Source organism: Motacilla alba, chromosome 3, assembly GCF_015832195.1.
Source record: "Motacilla alba alba isolate MOTALB_02 chromosome 3, Motacilla_alba_V1.0_pri, whole genome shotgun sequence".
In the NCBI taxonomy this organism is placed as follows: Eukaryota; Metazoa; Chordata; class Aves; order Passeriformes; family Motacillidae; genus Motacilla; species Motacilla alba.
In genome coordinates this window covers 73,878,288-73,897,255 of record NC_052018.1, presented here as the reverse complement: position 1 = coordinate 73,897,255, position 18,968 = coordinate 73,878,288, and the positions used below count along the sequence as shown (strand labels likewise).

Below are 18,968 nucleotides of genomic sequence, written 5' to 3'. Positions count from 1 at the left end.
TGAGGTGGATTATTTGCATATTTTGGATTATTTGTTTTAATTTCTGTATTTCACATCTATGTCCATTCAGTTCCTCATTCTAAAGCAGCCAATTAAACAAATAAAAGAAAATGCTTTTGAAATAGCACATATCTAACCTATCTTTATTTACACTGTGCATCTTTCTTTTTTTTCCCTTTCTTACTACCTGCAGCAGACTGCTGTGCCAGCAATCTCTGTTCTAGATTTGGTATGTTTGTTTCTTTCTCTTCAATATCTCTTTCCCATTTCAGTTCCTTATTATTATCAATAACAGCCCTATGTGCTTTGGATGATGATTTGGCATCTTTGGGTGTTCAGAGATCATTATGATACTGTAAGCAGTAAGTTGACTGCAAGCATGCATTTGAATGTTTTCAGATATGGTGATTCCTTTCCCTGTGTTTCCTTCCTCTTAGATGTTGTGTTCTGCTTGCAGACTTGATTTGTTTGTTGCAGCAGTGATCTAACATAAAACTGTATCTGCTGATTTGTGCAATGTTGTTTATAAAATCTTACTAATAACTTTGAATGAACAGGCTGTGAGGTAAGATTGCTTCCTTTTCCTTTCACACCCATGCAGGTTTTAGAAGAACTCACCTAAGAGCACTTCCTTTGCAGTTTGAAGGGAAATTGTACTGAGAGCCTAATAATACAGCATACTTCTTCAGCACATGCTGACACCCTGTTGTTTGCAGGTGTTACAGGTGTTTGGTTTTGGCACATTAAAATAAAAATGGATTGTAAACTCAGAAATCACTTCCAAACTGGTATTTCCAAGTTGGTTGCATAAGCATGTAGTCATTAAGTTACAATATAATTTCCGTTTCAGTTGGTTAATACTATTCTCTTGCATCTAAAACATGACAGACTTTCAAACTGGAACAGTAATTGCTATGACTCCAGTTAATTTTGTATTTTATTGCACTCATCGAGCATGAAAAAGGAGTTTTGTAGTCTTCCAGAGCAGAAATACATTCCCTTCAAAGTTACTTTCTGTGTAATTAGTGTACCAGTTCTAAAAGAAAGGGGATGTTAGTAAAATTTAATTTGTGCTGCTTGGAAAAACTGTCAATCTGTTGGTTCCATGTATGGATTTGAATATTCAGCACTGCCTTGTGAAAAAGAAAACGACCTTTTAAAATGCATACTTCAGTAACTTATAAAATCTAAGGTGCTCCGTTTTGTATCTGTGTGTTACGTGAGGGTTAAACAGTTTACAGCAGTGGAACAGGTGAAGCGTTTCACCTTTTTGAATTTAAGGACAAGCCAGGAGTCATGGATTTTTCAGACTTAGAATCTTACCAATATTTTCTAATTACTACCTATATTTTTTCCCCTCAAACCTTGATTCCTGGAGCTGCAGCTAGATAGATAAAATGCTTTTCCAAGCAGACAGCAAACATCTGGATCTTTCAGCAACAGGAGGCTGGTGAAGGCAGACGGTATCACCAGCTTGAAAAATGGATTAGACAAATGCATAGACATCACGCCTGCAAACAGCTGCTCAGAGGATTAGTCAAGGCTGTACCAGCTGACATCTCTAGTAGTATGCTAAATGCCGGGGGAATGCTAGTAGAAAAGGCCAGGCTCATGTGCAGCTCTTCTTGCCATGGTCAGAGACAGCAGAATACTGGGCTAGATGTGTGCATGGCCTGAATCAGTCAGATGATTTATGATATTCATAAATTTAGTTTAAAAAAAAGGCAGCAAGCTAATTCTGAAACAGTTGAACACTACACCCAGCAAATACCACTTTTTCATAATTTCATTATTTTTATCCCATTCACATGACTTTCGAGACATAAGTGCATCTAAACAGTGCCACTTCATATACCCAAGTAATTGCTACTTTGTTTCTAAAAAAAACCCAAAACCAACAACAACAAAACTTTGTCATGTTTGATGCTTTTTTTGTATGTCTAGGGTGAGCCTTGTTGATAGCTGTTCTGCTTACTAATTACAAGCCTGAAGGAAGGTGATGAACAGTAAATACAAAAATTGTCAGCTTAAATAGTGTTTGTTTTTTAATTCCCCAGGCCCTATGACATCTGACACAGCTTTTTACCTGCCAAATAAATAGGTATAAATTTGAAGTTCTCATGGAACATCTTTTAGAGTGTTACAAGCAGTGCTTGGAGAAATGACTGGATTTGAGAATGGCCTGCCAGTCCTCTGAATATCTTAACATTCCTGATAGGATCAGCCCACTGACCCCTTTACCAGGGGCAATAGCTCAGAGGAAATGTGGTCTTCTCGGCCCTCCTAGGTGTAGGAGTAGTGCTGCGAGTGTATGTTGGCAATAGGGAGACAAAGTTGTGTGGCTGAGCAAACGGTTGGCACTTTGCAGTAGAGCTGGGTCAAAGCAGGGGAAAAGAACTGGTGCTTTGTGCTCAGCTGCTTTGCTTGGTTACAGCTGGGAGGATGCTCTTCTCCATCACTCTGGCTGTACAAATTAGTTGTTCTTCCCTTTTAAAATATAAACACATGGTTTTGGAGGTGATAGTGGAAGTACAGTAAATCAGGTGGAAACATGACTTTTAAACAAGAGAAAAACTGATTGGGATAGAGAAGCATCCAATCAAAATACTCAACCAGGGAATCTTAACAGCCCTCTCACTAGAACTGGGATGCAAAGCTGATTTTCCTTTGCGTCCTGAAAATTTGGGGTGAAGTTAGAACTGTGTACTGTTGTACACACAGAATTACAGACACAAATTCCTGCAAGTGCTCTGGCATACCTCATCTCACTCTGCTCCCTGCCCTTGTCTGGGAATGCTCCAAAATAGAAACTAGTTAGTGGTCATCAAGAAATGAAATGTCATCTCTTAATAGTTTCTGTATTCTCACTTCTGCCTTCCATACAATTTTTTAGCTATTTTCCTATAGGTATTATGTTTAGAATAGCCTCTGACCTGAATACAGTTGTCTTCACAATTCTTGCGATTCAGATGTTAACAACAGTTCTCAGGTGGGCAGCATGGTAACTTTTGCCTTCTTTCTTTAGTTATGGTCAAAAGACAATCAAATAAACCAGTCCTACTTTCTCTATAATTTAGTTGGAGGTTCTTTACCATTTAAGTGCTTTTGAATAGGAATATTTGCTGCTAAGCAGTAAGGCATCCATGCCATAACCTGGGTGCAGTAACTGCCATGTTCAGGGTGTTTTTCTCATAGTTGGGACAGGAATTTTCCTGTATTTTCTCACCATGCAGTTTTTGCTTGCCTCTTTTTTTTTTTTTTCTTTTTTTTTTTTTATTATTAAGAGGAAATTACTTCTCTTGTATAAACTCTTGTGAATTACTAGCTGTCTTTCCTTTTGACAGCAATATTATCTCCTTTGCTGAAATAATGTCCTTCTAATAACTAAGACTAGAAGTCTTAATCCAAGCAGGGAGTTGGTTAACTACTCTGTTCCCTGCTCTGCAGTGCAGACTGAGCTTGATCTTTATCTTTGTTGTTTTCAGTTAGCAATGACAAAGTTTTAGCCCTAAATAAGGGGAATTTACTTGGAGGTAGCATCCTCTAAAATACATTCATCAAATTAATTTTGTTCTTTAGCTTTCATGCTCAAAAATGAACAATGGGGGAAATAATTGTAAGAAAATTAGCCAAACTGTTTATGCTTTTTTATTAATTAATTGGGGAGGAAGATACTTGCATGAAGGTTGTCCTCACAAAGTCTTTTAAGATTTCATTTCTCTTTCTCTCTTGTACTGCTTTGTGTCTTAAGGGTCTTTTTCTGTAAGTGAATTTGGATTGTAAAATAAAATCCAGGAGTAGAAAAGTATCCCTGTTACATGCAGTTTATAGCAAGATCAAATCATTTGTTGATTTATACTAATAAGGATTAAAAAAAAATATGTGGAGGGAAAAAAATTACTTTAAAACATATGTGACAGTAAGAAATAGCACAGCATGTAGTCCAGATAATTTCTACTTGTATTACTGTGCCAGTGAATATTCCTGTCCATCAAGGGCTTATATACTGTTAGCTTTTAAAGAATCATGCAAAATTTGGATTGTGCTCAGTTTTCCTATCTGTGCAGCATCATACACATATATAAACCAGTATTGTCTGTTGGACATGAGTTGTTCTTGTGAGCTGTTCATTCTAGTAGTCAAAGGTTTTCTTTCCTTCACTCTGCTTTTTCCAAAACCCATCTGCTTGCAGATACAGTGGGAGATTTTATTTCCTGAGACTATTTGCAGACTTGCTGAATGAGCCTGTTACTTTAAATGGATTGACCCTTTGACTAATGAGTCATGATTTTCCGGTGCTTAAATTCTAATCCAGAATGAAAAAAACAATTGACTGCTGGAGCTGTGGACTTTCGGTCCTAAGTATTTAATTTCATTTTATTGTACCTATGAGACTATGGTTGTTGGAGCTCTTTGGAACATGAGTCGCCTTAGTCTTCTACTGGGGGTTCATACATGACTACTGAAAATGTTTCCCTGGGTAATTTGTGCTTTTATGTATGTAGTTCTGTGCGCCTCTATTTTCCTTTTTTTTTCCTTAGGGATTTTAGGCAAACCAGTGTAACAAAGCATACTTGTAATGACTAGAAATTGTATTGATGGATCTGTAGAATAGCATTTTCTGTGAATGAGTTACTTTTAGATGCCAGTATTTAGTTACATTTTTAGTTACATTTTTAGTTACATTTTTGACCCATCTTGCCCATGTGAGTGACCAATTAAAATTGTGTCTCTGTTAGTTACAGGATGAAGAACGCAGACGGCAGCAACAATTGGAAGAAATGCGGAAACGAGAAGCTGAGGACAGGGCCAGGCAGGAAGAGGAGCGCAGACAGCAAGAGGAGGAGCGGACCAGGAGAGAGGCTGAAGAAAAGGTTGTGGTCTTCTGAGTGCCACAGGGGTTCTTGCAGGCCTTTCCTCTTCAGCCTGGCCAGTACCAGCTCAGTGTTGGGTCAGCAGGGTTTACACACAGTAGCCCTGGTGATAAGGGTCATGACCAAACCAAAGGGTCTATCAAAACCAAAAAGCACTTAAACAAACAGCCCATTCTTGCCAGCTGGAGTTGACTGGTTTTGCAGAAATAGTACTGTGGGCTTAGTGCCTGATGGTTTTTAGCAGTCACAAGACTCTTACCTTCAGAGCCTTTCTGAAAATTATTAAAGAAATCAGGTACTTCCTGTTTCCCTTCAGCTCCCATCATAAATTGTATGCCTTTTTTATTATCATGGCTCAGTTAGTGTTATTGGGTTTTCCTTTGTCCCAGTAGATGGCACTTACATATTTTGTCGTATTTTTTAATACAGATACAGAGAGAAGTATGAAATACGACGGAGTAGTGATGAATATTCCATATTGGTTTTTTTTATGTTTGGAGTGTGGGAGGGAAGTGGTTTCTAGAAAGCAAGTGAATAATTTCAGCAGATAAGTGTGCAATCAAATTATAAAAATTCAGGGTTGTAGGTTCCGTTGAAACATTATACATGAATATGAGAACCTATACTGATAAAACTAGAAGACAAAGCAACTTATTTGACTCAGCATATTTCTTAAGACCTTTTTTGTTCCTAGAGAAAGCAGTAACTTCTGTTCAGTTTCCCTATTAGTAACACTGACTTCAGAAAGAAGGCTAGCTTTTCAAGTTGTTCATCTCGGAAGATTGATCAAATACATTTAAAAAGCCCCCAAACTTTAGATACATTAACTTTGTTCATTTATTTTTCAAGCTTTGTTAAATTGTTGCCCATAAACAGTATGGTTTGATGAGTGGAAGAGGTGGTAATAAGAGAGAAGTGAGGAATGTGTATCTGAAGTGCAGAAAGTTTTTAAAAGTAGACTGTAGGGACCTTAAAAAAATGGAACCAAGAGAAAACAACTATGGCTTTCTTAACTTCTGACAGTGATGCGGCCAAATGACATTTGGATCACACTTGAAAGAGTTTTCACTGACAGATGTTGACTGACATACTTCTACCAACTCAGAACCCAGTACTATCAGTGAAATGGTTTTAGAGAGTAGTACAAGGAGATTAGTTTCATGTCTTTGCTGCAGATGAACAAGATCAGATCTATTTATTATTTTTTTTCAGGATAACTGACTCAGTGTTGGACAGATAGAATTAAGGTGGATTTTTTTAAATGTGTGGATTAAAACTAGAAATTATGGTTATTTCAAATGTCATATATTCCCAGCAGAAATTATTCTATGCTTATACCCAAAGGGTTTTGTAATGTACATACAGTTCCCAAATACACCTCATTTGTTATTGAACTACTGAATAAACCCTTGTATTAATTTACAATGTGTCTGAGACAAGAGCTGGACAGAATTAAATGTTATTTAGTTTAAAAACAAAACAGTCTTATAAAGAGGAAGAATACATAGAAGATATTAAATGACCTTGTAAACGGTCAGTAACCTCATATAAATATCATTAGCATAGTTTCTGTTTTAAATGCCTTTTATCAGTATTTGTTTGATGCCTGTTTTGGAAAAGTTCTTTGTAATAATTTTTTTGTGTGACAGTAGTTTTCCTGGTGTTAATACTAGAAACTTTGTTAGGAGTCATCTATTCCAAGGCTCTGTTGACTAATTTACATTGTATAAGCATGAAACAAAATTACAAAGTTCCTTTTTTAAGGTGGTAGTTAATTTTAGTTTTATTCCTCTCCCACGGATTCTCTACAGCTTTAGTAAATCTGTACCTTATTAACTATAGTTACAGTTTGAGTAATAAATGTTGGAATGCCCTTAGTTTACACAGGCAGTTGCTTTAGTGACCACAGGCAGTGGTAAATCTGTAAATAACAGCTACACTGTGTTATTGGATGGCTGCTGTTTTTTTGCAAATGTGATGGTTTGACCACTGGCCAAACACCAGTGCATCCACAAAAATCATTCAGTCTTAGTAGTAAATATTCTTTGTATGAGTCCATATAGATGCCCTGCTTATAGCCAGAAAAGGAGATAAAAAAGATTGACAGAAGATGTTTGTAACTCAGTGATGGAAAGCTTAAATCTCATGGGTTGAAATGTCTGACTGCTGTGTTTCTGTTTCCTCTGGACTTTCAGAGGCGCCAGGAAGAGGAGTATTACAGTCGCTTAGAGGCTGAAAGGCGCAGGCAGCACGATGAAGCTGAGCGAAGATTGCTGGAACCTGACGAGCCTGGTCTGTACAGACCTCCGCTTCCACGGGAATATGAACTCCCATCCCCAACCCCTTCATCTAACGCTCCTCCTCCCCCACCTCAGCGAAACACCTCTTACCTCAAAACACAGGTCCTCTCCCCTGACACGATTTATACTGCCAAGTTTGTTGCATACAATGATGATGATGATGAGGAGGAGGATTCCAATCTAGCAGGTCAGGATAAGTACTCCAGCACAAGAAAATCTTATGGTGACTTTCCTCCTGCCACCCTTAAGCCACAGCAGCCTTCCCGCCAGCCTCGCCCAGTTTCAGATGGCATCTTTCTTTCCAACTCATTCCAGTCATCTCCTGTCAATGCCAACAGTACTACTGTCAAAAAAAGCCAGCCCCCACTCCCATCAAACAAACCAAGTTTCATCCATGCCAGCAGCTCTAAAGGTAGAAACAATGAAATAAGTCATCTCTACAAAACTGTCCTTGTATTTTCAACTCCAGGGCTCTAGATTGAATGACTTTGTGATTTTCCCCTCCCTTAATCACTATTTTCATTCTGGTGATCTAACTTAAATCCTTATATTAATATGAATCCTTCAATTTTTAATTATGTTGATCTCTCAAATTTTCTTGCTCTTTACCCAAACTTTTCAAAAGCAAAAATTCCATCTTTCATGTATGAATCAGAAATTATATTAACTGCTACTCAATCAGTTTGAAGTACTGTTGGTTTTGGCTTTCACTCTGTATCTCTAAGTGATTTGTTTTGTATGACTGCCGTTTACTCAGAGCATCTGGAAGTGCACCTTTCTTGAACACAGGAAACCTCTCCTAATGGGTTCATGGACAGAACTTATCTTCTGCTTTGTTGTTGGTACCAGGGTTCTCTCTCTTTTATTAGTGTGTGCAAATGGCTTTAAAAATTACATTTGTAGATGTAGATCTTAAATACACAAGCACCAAGAGAAATAGGTCTTGCAGTTAGTTTCATGTATTAGGCACCATTCCTGAATTTCTGGTTTGTACAGTGCAATTTCCTTGCAGAGAGACAAAAATCTAAATTTCATCTTAGTACTGTTTGATTTACTCCTTCCCTTCTACACCTCTCTGTTTCTTTGACTCCTCATCTTGTTGTTGTACAACTCCAAGCCAACCATAATGAAGTTTAATTTCAGTTAGAGTTCTAGCTGCTTCAGCACCATATTTTACCTGCAGAGTACTAATTATACTCTTGAATTCAAAGCTAAATTTTTTTAAACTGCTGCTGTATAGGAGAAATCTTGTGTACTTGACTCTTTGAGTATGTCTCACTCTGATAAGATTGTACTTTATTGATACAATACTTTGTCTTTAAACAGCAGCATCTGCTGGTACTTCTACATTTGTTTTCTTCTGTGTTCTTTTGAAGGTGGGGGTCATGACATTCTCCTAGTTTGTTCTTTTTACTTATACTGGCGGTTAACAAGTGCCTGACAACCAACTCTATGTGATCAATTCATCCTTCTAAAATGAAAAAGGTAGCAAGTCACTTGAGATCCCAAGGGAAGGTGTTTATGCTGGCTTCTAGCTATTGGTCAACTTGTTTGCTGGATTCAAGTCTCAGTGGTACAGGTGGAATCCTATAGTGTATTACATCCCTTATCACTTTTTTGGCCACTTAACAAATTAGGAAAATCGCTCACTTGCTTTATCCAGCAGTGTGCCCTGGGCATAGGGAGGATATGAGCCTCCAAATAGGTTCCATCTATTAGAAGCACTTCTAATCCAGCTGCAATAATATGTGAATCTGATTTAGGACATATACAAGGCCACTCAACTGCTTGTCCACATCCTGTTCAGTTGAGGCTCAAGTCATCATTTTCCAGCAAGGAAAATTATCATCCTTTCCTTTGCAGGGCAAATTAGCTTCTGCTACCATTGAACTGCTTCCAGTGCTGAAGAGAAGCTCTGCACAGTATTATGTAGTTTTTAATATTACTGAAGGGACAGTTTAGCTCAGTTATGATTACTGTCCCGCTGGTGCAGTTGGTGATCAGTAGTTCCACTGTTTGTGGTCAGCACAACACCCAAGTTGCATAAAAAAAGTATCCACATTGATTCTCCTGTAAATTCAGGGGAAGCCTGGTAATTTACACTGGTGCTGTCTGTGAGATTCAGGACGTAGTAGTCTCTGTGGTAATAGCCTCTCTTCTGCAAACCCACTGTCACTCCTGTCTGGCTCTGTAATAGGTTCTGAATCTTGAAGGAAGGTGAGGGAAGGTTTTAGCTTTTCAGTGTGTTTTCATTAGACTGGAGTATAATTCTGGATGCTACCTGCTGTGTACTACCATAATGCCTACTACCATGCACGTGAAGTCACTGATAAACCCACAGCCAATTTTGTACCAGAAGGACTTCAGCTTTTGAACACCAGATATCACAAAGAATTAAGAATATTCTGAAATGACAGGCTTCTGACATGAAACATTGGTACTGTATGTCTGTACTTAATTTCTTTTCTTTCAAAGGACTTCCTTGTTCTAGGAATTCTTATTTGAAGCTGACTGTAATAAAAAGTAAAATGTGCTTTCCATCACAGCATGTAGGCTTGCAAAAGCCCTTGCTTCCCTTCCCTATTTAGCCCTTTGAAGGCTGTACATATAATGAATTAGGCAACCATAGAGCCATCAATCACTAGTTGTCACCACCACTCTCCCTGCCTTCCATCATCCACAATCCAGAATGCCATTTAGTATATAATTGCATTTCTGATCCTGCTTTCTGTTAATATTAATTGAAAAATGAATCTCAGGAAAGTGAAATGTTCAGTGGTTTTGTTTGTGCACATTTGTTTTTCCTGGAAAACAATCAAAAGGACAATTTACAAAGATTTGGTCAGGGTTTTGGTAACAATTAAGGAATACTGTAGTATGATGCTTCGCCTTTAATAGCCTAATTCATAAACCATACAACTAATTCTGAATACTCTTATTTCATAATTTTTAAAATAGCCATGAGAACAGGTTAACTTCACTTGATTGCTCAAGCTTCTATGAAGACTGCCTGCGTAACGTACAAAGCCGTTTGCACAAAATGCAGAATTCACTGTGCAGTTTGACCATCTCCCATCTCGCTGACTCTGTTACATTCCTGTCCTTTACAGCTCTTTCCTGTTCTGAGTGTTAACTCTAGTAAACCATGCTTCTGCAAATTTTGCTCTCGTGCTTTCTTCCACTGGGTCTTTAAAAACCATTGGGTCTGTCAGCTCACCAAGGAAAAAGTCAACACCCAAATGAAAACCACTATCGAAATGCAAATGAAACCATGAACCACAGCTTGTGGATCCAGCCACAAGCTTTTCAAAGTAGGGAGGGCAGTACTTACAGGAATGTAAGGCTCACAACTGAGAGGAAAAAAATCTTTATATGCCTGGCATACCTAGTATGATTTGGTTTGCTGCAAATTTTTGGTGGAAAAAATTTGGCCTACAACACATTAGCTAAGTTGGCTTACGTGTTCTAGCCTCACTCAGAGTTACTGAATATTTCTGAGAAGTTAGATGTACCAGTGGAAGAAGCAAACATCTCCTTTTGTACCAAAGAAGGTTCACAAGACATAACATGTATGATATTGAGACCAGAACTGTCTGAAGACAAATCTGAGTAGTGCTACACTTCTTTTTACTCTTTTCCTGACAATTATAAAGAGAATATGGTCTTAAATATAAACTAAATTATTAAACTTCTGATTGGAAATAAAAGGTTTTGTCTTGTGGCCTTTACAAGGAATTAATATAATGTGTAAAACCTGTGTGTTATATCAGCTTAAAGGTGCAGTGCTGGCAAGACTTGAAATTTAAATTCAGGGGTGGGAGGAAGGGGCCACCTTCTGAGTGATACGGTTTGTGTATCAGACTTAACAAAGACTAAAATTTTGATTCTGCTGAAATACAAAGATGGTATGTACTAATCTTTGCTTACTTTTAGCCTCAGAAAGAGAGGAGCTACAGCTAACAATTCCTGTGAAGTTTGTCACAGGATAATGAAGAGTGCTGCTCTTTCTGTTGATCTCCTTGAACAGCTTCTAGTATCTGTTTTACAATAAGGCATAAGAAGATAAAGCACATGATTTGGCATGTGCTGGATAATCTAAACAAAATGGGTTTTGACTCAAAATTAAGAATTTTAAAAATAGGCCATTTTAAGAGGGTTTGAATTTAATAGTACTGGGATTAAATATTCTAGAGGTCAGATGGCCTCTGATTATTTATGATTCTCATTTGAGATTGTTTCTTGAAAGAAGCACTGCACCTTTTTGAAGGAATACAGTATAAAACTTCCTGTGTTGTAGCTGCTGTCCTTAAACTTACCTCTTTCTTTTGCATAAGGAATAAATTCATACACTGGAACTACAGGAGCAGCTGCTGGGGATGTTTATCGGGATCCAAGAGACAAAAGGTCTAAAAGGTGATATACAGGAGTCCATTAACTTTTATACAACTGACTTGGCTAGCTTCTGCAGTATTTTCTGTTGTCATTGTTGTATCTCTGGGGGCTACTTCAGAGTTCTGCTGTTGGCTCTGTTACGGGTTATTGTAAAACACAACTAAGTTCTCTCCACAAATCCTTAAATGATCTGAAGCATGAAATGAATAGCAACGAGTTTTGGCACTACAAGTAAACAAAATGATCACTGTAAATGAGCAACTTCACCTGGTTTAGGTGTATTTATAAATCTGAACAGTACCTCTCCAGTGAGATTCTTACAAAACTTGTAATAAGCATAAAAGATTTAAGCTGTATATGTATCTCATACAGGCTTTACCATGGAGCATACTGATGATAGAACAAGAAAAGGTTTGTTTTCCAGTGCTTTTTCTTAGAAATATGCCACCACAGAAAACTGCTTTAGTTTTTCCAAAGCAGTAATGCTGTGCTAACACAGGCGGAGCCTTAGTTTATAACCTGCTATTCATGTTGGAAATTGGCAAGCATTTCCATTTATTTTGACATGCAATAAATGGTCAAGTCATGAATTTCTCTGAAGTGATAGCACAATGTCAGAGTTTAAGGTATATGTGAGGAACAAAACCTTTCAGAACACAGAATGTAGACTGCTTTGCTGTAGTCAAAGAAGCTGTCATTGCATGTCATCAAGAATGATTATGTTTAAGGATCTTGTAAATGAGAATTATAAAAAATATTTTTTGTTTCCTTTCCAGTCAAGATGCAGATTTACCTGGAGCACCAGAAAACCTGACGTTCAGGGAACGCCAGCGACTTTTTTCACAGGGTCAGGATGTATCCAATAAAGTAAAAGCTTCTAGGAAACTAATGGAACTGGAAAATGAGTTGAACACAAAATAAGATTAAAGCACCTTATCAGATGTAATGGATGATATCCAAATTGAGGGATTGAGATTGGGGGCACACTACTAAGTATGAACAGAAAATGAATGTTTTCTGAAAGGAGTGACTTTGATTCCTCTATATCTAAGACTGTTAATTAAGACTTAGAGATGTTGCAATAGCAAGAAAACTGATTACTTTGCCAGGAGCTTGTGGTTTATACAATGAAAGCACTGTAAATTTTTAAAGATATGAATCACGTGAAGGTAACTTTTTTTCTGTTTTGGGGGTAAAGTTCTTTTGCACCAGACCAAGTAGCACTTGTCAAAGATAAGTTCTGTTTCCTGGTGTTTTACAGACATACTTTTGTTTTAGCTGCTGAGCAGAGAGAGTGAGAATAGCTTGAACTGCCTAAACTAAACTGTGCACTAGAAATTAGCATTTTAGGTTGTTTGACAAGAAGCCAATGTCTGGGCTACCTTAAACAAGGTTTCATATGCAAGTGTGACATACTGTATGGTGTTCATAGAAGGATCAGCATATCAATACAGATCTTACCATTACTAAGTACTGGCATAACACTCATTCTCTAGATAGAATCTTGGAATAAAAATGTCTCTATTCCTATGTATTTGTTGGGTCTAAAATGGATGCCTAAGATTTTATCTGTAGTTATGGAAAAGTCTATGTTGTTGTATCCCCACTATATGTGCTTCAGACTTTGAAAAAATGTGAAGATAACAACCTTTGGATAACTGTTTCATTAAAAATTACATAAGCAATAGATAGCAGGCTACACTTAGTGGCCCTTCATCAGCTAGGACCAAAATGTTAGTAGTGTGTTAAAGGCAAGGATTACAGTTAGAAGGTGAGCAGAACACGTGGGTATGTTTTCTGAGAAATTCATATTAGAAGTTATTGGGCAATTAGGCCTAGAACAGTATTGATAAGTCTGTTATTATCAGTTCAGCAATAGATTTTTTTTCTATGGAGATATCAACTGGCATATTAGAGAAGAAGACAGAAGTGCAAAGCATCAAATACTGTGCTGCAGTCTGGAAGTGGGAACATTCATAATGTCATTAACTGAGCTGGTGTGCTAGCAAGGAACCATCCCTGCTCATGCTGAGGAGCAGTGCTAGTGAGCTCCCATTCTGTCTAGCTGGCTTTAGTGCCATCCTGTTATGGTTGTACTGAAAGCCTTTTTGGCAGTTCAAGCTATTTTTTCACACTGTTATAGCCTTATTTAATTTTTAATTGTTAATCTTTTTCCTCCCACTGTTTCCTCAGCTATGCTTATGTGGCTGATGATGTTGGGAATAAGGACCTCATCAGAGTTTCTCATTGTGTGATGTTAAGACAATATATATTGTGATTCCAAACAAATTTTCTATTTGACAAAGCCCTTTACTGGCTTTAGATGATTTTTTTTTCCTGTATCATATTGTTCTCTTATAAATATATATTTAGGGATTTGTGCACACTTCCAAATACAAAGGGGTAGACTTTCACTGCCTTAGGAAAGAAATCACTTTTAATAAGAGTTGTATGATAAATAAATGCAAGTTAATGAAAATTGGAGTGTAAATATTTTTTACGTATTTCAGGTTTCTTATTTGAAAGTGTGCTTTTACCGTTTCACCTGTTAAATATGAAGTAGAAGATTAAACTGGTTCAAAGTGTTAATGAAGGATCTGCATGCTTGCTATGTCTGTTCATCAGCAAAAGCAAGCCTCTCCCAATTTATCTTGAGAACACTAGCAGCCTTACAGTGACAAATTTTTCTTGAGGAAAAAAACTTATGCTGTGGCTGAATTACTGTTGCTGCTAGACTCTGAAAAAGGCTTAGCAAAAAAAATACCTATAACCTTCAGTTGAGTGGATTTGGCCGCTATTGGGCATTCGGGTCAAGTGTGAATATGTGTAAAAGTGCTTTTCATATTTGTCTGTGCATTATTTGAAAAAAGAAAACATCAAAACTGCTGTAGTTTCCCATTTCTACTGTATTTCACTTGCAACCTATTTTTAATAAAGTTTGTATTGTATTTAACTTTGCATTTAATGTTTTTTGTGTTCTTATTTAATTCTGCATTCCTAACAACATTATCATAAACCAGAGGGGCTCTTAATATGTTTTGCCTTGCCTGTCCTCTTAAAATGTATTTATGAGCAAAGTCAGTGTATCTCATATGAAAACTTCAAATTAATTTTACATGGAGAATCAACAGAGGCTGACCTTCACTAATCAGAGAGAAGAATTTCTTAGCCTGTTTGATACCTATAGTGCTGACATGAAACGATTTGTACAGCTTAACCAGCAGTTTATGAAGTAGTAAATACCAGTGGTGTTGATTATACAGACTAGTCACACTGTATCTGTACCTTCCTTAAGTGCAACGTTGTTTTTCTAACAGCCAAGAGGAACCTAGAATGTGGCATCTTTTGGAAAAGTAAATAGTGTATGCAGAGTCTCCACTGGGATTGCTGTGGTTAATGGGAGTCAGCAGTTCAGACTCTGCTTGGGGAGGGAGCCTGGCCCCAGTGAAGTGCTGTAGATGCCTTCTGCTGTAGCTGTACATCTGCTGAAGATGTACACCTATAACCTCAAAAGAACGCAACTTTTAATTTTGAATGTAGACTGTCCAGACTAGAAGAAAATGGAAACAATCCATTGCTCTTCTGTATGTGAGTCCCTCAGTCTAAACAAAAGAGCCAGTACAAATAGAAAGTGGTGTATTTGAGTCTGTAGTTATTGCAGCTGTGAACTTTGTCATAGAAACTTTTATTTCCAGACGAAACTATTCCAGGGGATATGAGAGGAATTGTGTGTGATGTGCACCAGTAGTAATGCATACTGAGTGGGAAAAAAAGTTTTGGGCTATGCCTTCAGGTTAGGTTTGTTTAGTGAGCACACTAGTGTGATGCTGTTGGGCCGTGCAGCACCTGCTTTGCTTTAGGGACATGAGCTGTCAGCCTTGGCAGCACAGCTCTTGGTGTTTTTACTGATGATGACCCTTAGAGTGATAACCTTGTGAAGTTATATTCGCATATGCAGTCAGCTCTCTACAAAAAAATTAATTTTAAATCTGTTAAATTCTCCCTTCTGCACTTATCATCCGTATACACTGTTTTTCAACTCCTTTAGGTAGTCTGTACTGCAGTCTTGCTGGGATTTGAGGAAAAGGCAGTGAAATGAAGATTTTGACCAAGTCCATAGTATGTAACCTGTTCCCTGAAATAATAAGCAATATATTTGATCATACTGATTGCTGTTTGTATGTCAAGCAATGAGTACACAAGTAGCAGCATAAACAAGACTGTTCTTTACCTCCTTATTCAATTAGATAACACAAAACATAGTGCTAGTAAAAAATGAGCTTCAGTAATAACAGTCTTAAAATACATGAAGTGATTCATGTATGTGATGATTAGAATTGGCTCTTCCTCTTGTTTTGTCAAATGATACTGCTGTCTCAGGGTCAGTTACTGGTTGTGTGTTCCAGAAGGCAAAGCCTCACAGGCTAAAAATTTGAAGTTGGCTGACTTCTTTCCCAACTGTAGTAGCAGGTAAATTTAATGAGACCACTGTGCAATACACCTGCCCAGAGAATCTCAGTTTATTGTTACTGCCAGATGCTCAGAACTCAACTACAGTTACCAAAAAAAAATGTGCAATGAGAAATTTACAGTTTCACCAAATAATGTTTACGGGCTGTGTGCAGTACAGCAGTCTCAAGTTACCATCTGTTGAGTGTGGAGAATGTCACCTCATAGAGGCAGTAGAAAATGTGGGGACGTACTGCAGAATCTCTCTGTGTTTGGCAGAAGAGGGATAATGGCCTTCTCTCCTGGGCTTTTCCCCCAAACGCTCTTCTACCCATTCTGTATTTAGGAATGTTGCAATGGACAACTCATCAGAAGTTTATGGAGCTGGGGCCTCTTAGGTCTTGTTGGTTCCATCACTGGAGTTAAAGTGAAATGCATCAGAAGTCAAGACAAGACAGTGCTTACTTAATAGGATCCTAAGATTTGTGATCCACTGACAAATTTTATTATTTAGACAATTGCATGAAATTTCTGGCCCTGAAGTTCCACAGAGGGATCTGTAATATGGCAAGGCTTTTTATTTGCAGGGGGAATATGGGATCAAGTTGGTGAAAGCTGGGGGGGGAAAATATTCTTCAAAGTAGAGAATCAGTGTAGAAGGGTGTGCTGCTGTAGGATCTGGCAGCATTTCTAGAAAAGAGCTGGATTTTATAATTGTTTCTTTCCCAGGTCTCACCAACAGGCTGTTTTGTTCATCAAGCAACCTCTCCTAAGCTTTGGATATAGAAGGAAGATCCCTAAGGAGATTTGCTGCTGTTATGAAGAGCTACACATCATACTGAGATTTTTTGTTTTTCTAGTCATGGGACAATTTTTAGTACTGTTTGACCTTCAGAGGTGCACAGAAAAATGACTAAATAGGAGTAGTGAATGCTCAGTTTTAGGTTACTACTTCAAAGAGTGCTAGTAAGTTAAGTCTTGTCTGTTACAGCCTACAGAAACAAGATCCTTAATCTCATTAATTGTGGGTAAAATCCACAGCGAGGGAGAGATTAACCATTACACTTCAGAGGTGATCCTTCTGGGATGAAGCTGAGTTTCGCTGGTAAATAACATTGTTCTGACTTGATTGCTGCTCCAGGATAAGCATTACATATAAAATCACAGCTCATTGTGAGTCACACCCTGCAAGCAACTAAATCATCCTCCCCAAAATAGCTGATGTTGATTAAAATACTGTCTTGCCTTACTTAGTGCCAACATCTTGTAACATCCACACCATTGCAGCACTTTTGATGTGTTTTTTAGCCTGTATCCATTTGTCAGTTCTCATTTTTCCATCAAAGCAGAGTTAGTTGCAAGGAGGAACTGCTGAGTTACACTTTTGTGTGCCAAACCTAACTGCAACCAGCCAGATGGGTCTTTTTCGTTTTTTTAAACAGAGGCTATAGATTGTAGCAACTTGTTGAAGATGCAGGATCCCAGAAGATGGTGGATAGAGCTGCACAGGGGCGTTTGGTTTGGCCTGTGATAGCTGGGCTGTGTCTGGGTTCCTTAGTAAAGGAACACTATCTCTTTTGTGCCAAACATGGAGGCATTCACTGCTCTGTGTCTTTGGATTTTGTACTGTCCACATGAGAGCTCATTTAACATGTTCAGTAGAGAGTAACTTGAGACTGCTATTTTGCAGAACTGGATTCCTCTGTAATTATCATGTTGGTTTTGGTAAAAAAAAAAAAAAAGAAGAAACTGAAACAACTATAGTGCAAAAATAGCGCTATTACCCACTTCCAAGAAGCTGACATGTCTGTGTCTGGTGTACTTACATATTTTATAGCCAAATAGTATAATGACTGCTTTCAAGACCACGTAAATCTTTCAGTGCAATACAGTAGAGTACTAAGTACTATTGCTAATGCGTGTCACATTTTCACCTTGGAAACCTCAGTGTGAGACCCCCAGCCACAGCCGGATGAATTTCTCCTGCTCTGGGCAGCTTCTCAGGAGTCCCACACATCCTGAACCCACGGGCTTTGTACTTGTCCTAGGACCAGCCCTAATGCCGGCCGGGTTCGCAGTTACTAACCAGCCCCTGTGGTGCATCATCCAGCTCCGCGTCAAAGCCATGGCAGCTACGGCTGCTTGCCCGGGGCTGAGTCTAATCGGGGCTTGAGTAGCTCCAAGGGTGGAGACTCCAGCATCTCTCTGTGCCAGTGTTTGACTATCCTCACACTGCCCTTAGACTCCCGGCTCTTGTCCTGGCCCCTGGGCACCACAGAACACAGTCTGTGGAGTTCATACTCCCCATTAGGTATTTGCACACACTGTCTGGATCCCCCTCAGCCTTCCCTTCCTCCGGGCTGCACTTCCCCCAGCACACTCCGTGTAACAGATGTTCCTATCCCTTAATCTTCTTTGTGGCCCTTAGCCCAAAGCACACATCACCAACTGCTTAGGGGGGAAGTCGTGTAGCCAATATCAGAGCTCTCAACTCTGTCCTTCTCCTCGCCCTTTGCGCTGATGCGAACTTTGTGCCCCTGAGCCCAGGAACCGGGTAGCCTTACACCGGCCTTGGGAGCTCCAGGCTTTCCTTCTATTCCTGCACTCCCTTGCCCTAATCCTTGGCCATGGTCTCTGAGATCGGGACGCTGCAGGCGGAGGTACCCCCAGCCCCCATGGATAATGGGTATGGGCCTCTGAGGTCGCCTGTCCCGCGGGACGCTGCAGACGGACGGACCCCCAGCCCCATGGACAGCACGCCCGTTCCCTGCTCAGCCTCCCTGCTGGGGGCGCGCTCCGTCACAGGCACCACACTGGCCCCGCCCCATTCCATGCTCTGCTCGCGGATTGGTTGAATGTTCTGCCATTCAGGGACGGGGCGTGGCTGGCAGGCGGAGCTCGCTCAGCCAATCGCGGCGCAGGGCGCTGGGCGGGGGAAGGGGGCGGTCCCGTC

General features: G+C 39.1%; 1 protein-coding gene across 28 annotated transcripts in view; it reads left to right on the top strand.

The window, feature by feature from the left end:
• Window positions 1-14,526, top strand: part of AFDN (afadin, adherens junction formation factor) — a 116,698-nt gene extending 102,172 nt beyond the window's left edge. For 9 of the 28 annotated variants that reach the window (XM_038134016.1, XM_038134026.1, XM_038134022.1 and 6 more), the window contains 5 exons: window positions 194-229; window positions 4,740-4,874; window positions 7,070-7,586; window positions 11,509-11,587; window positions 12,343-14,526. In XM_038134016.1, the coding sequence (XP_037989944.1) occupies window positions 194-229; window positions 4,740-4,874; window positions 7,070-7,586; window positions 11,509-11,587; window positions 12,343-12,487 (912 nt within the window). In that variant the 3' untranslated portion in view covers window positions 12,488-14,526. Of the gene's footprint in view, window positions 1-193; window positions 230-4,739; window positions 4,875-7,069; window positions 7,587-11,508; window positions 11,588-12,342 lie in introns of those variants that run through there. The other 19 variants (XM_038134034.1, XM_038134036.1, XM_038134035.1 and 16 more) reach the window with 12 other exon arrangements.
• Window positions 14,527-18,968: the final 4,442 nt, after the last annotated feature.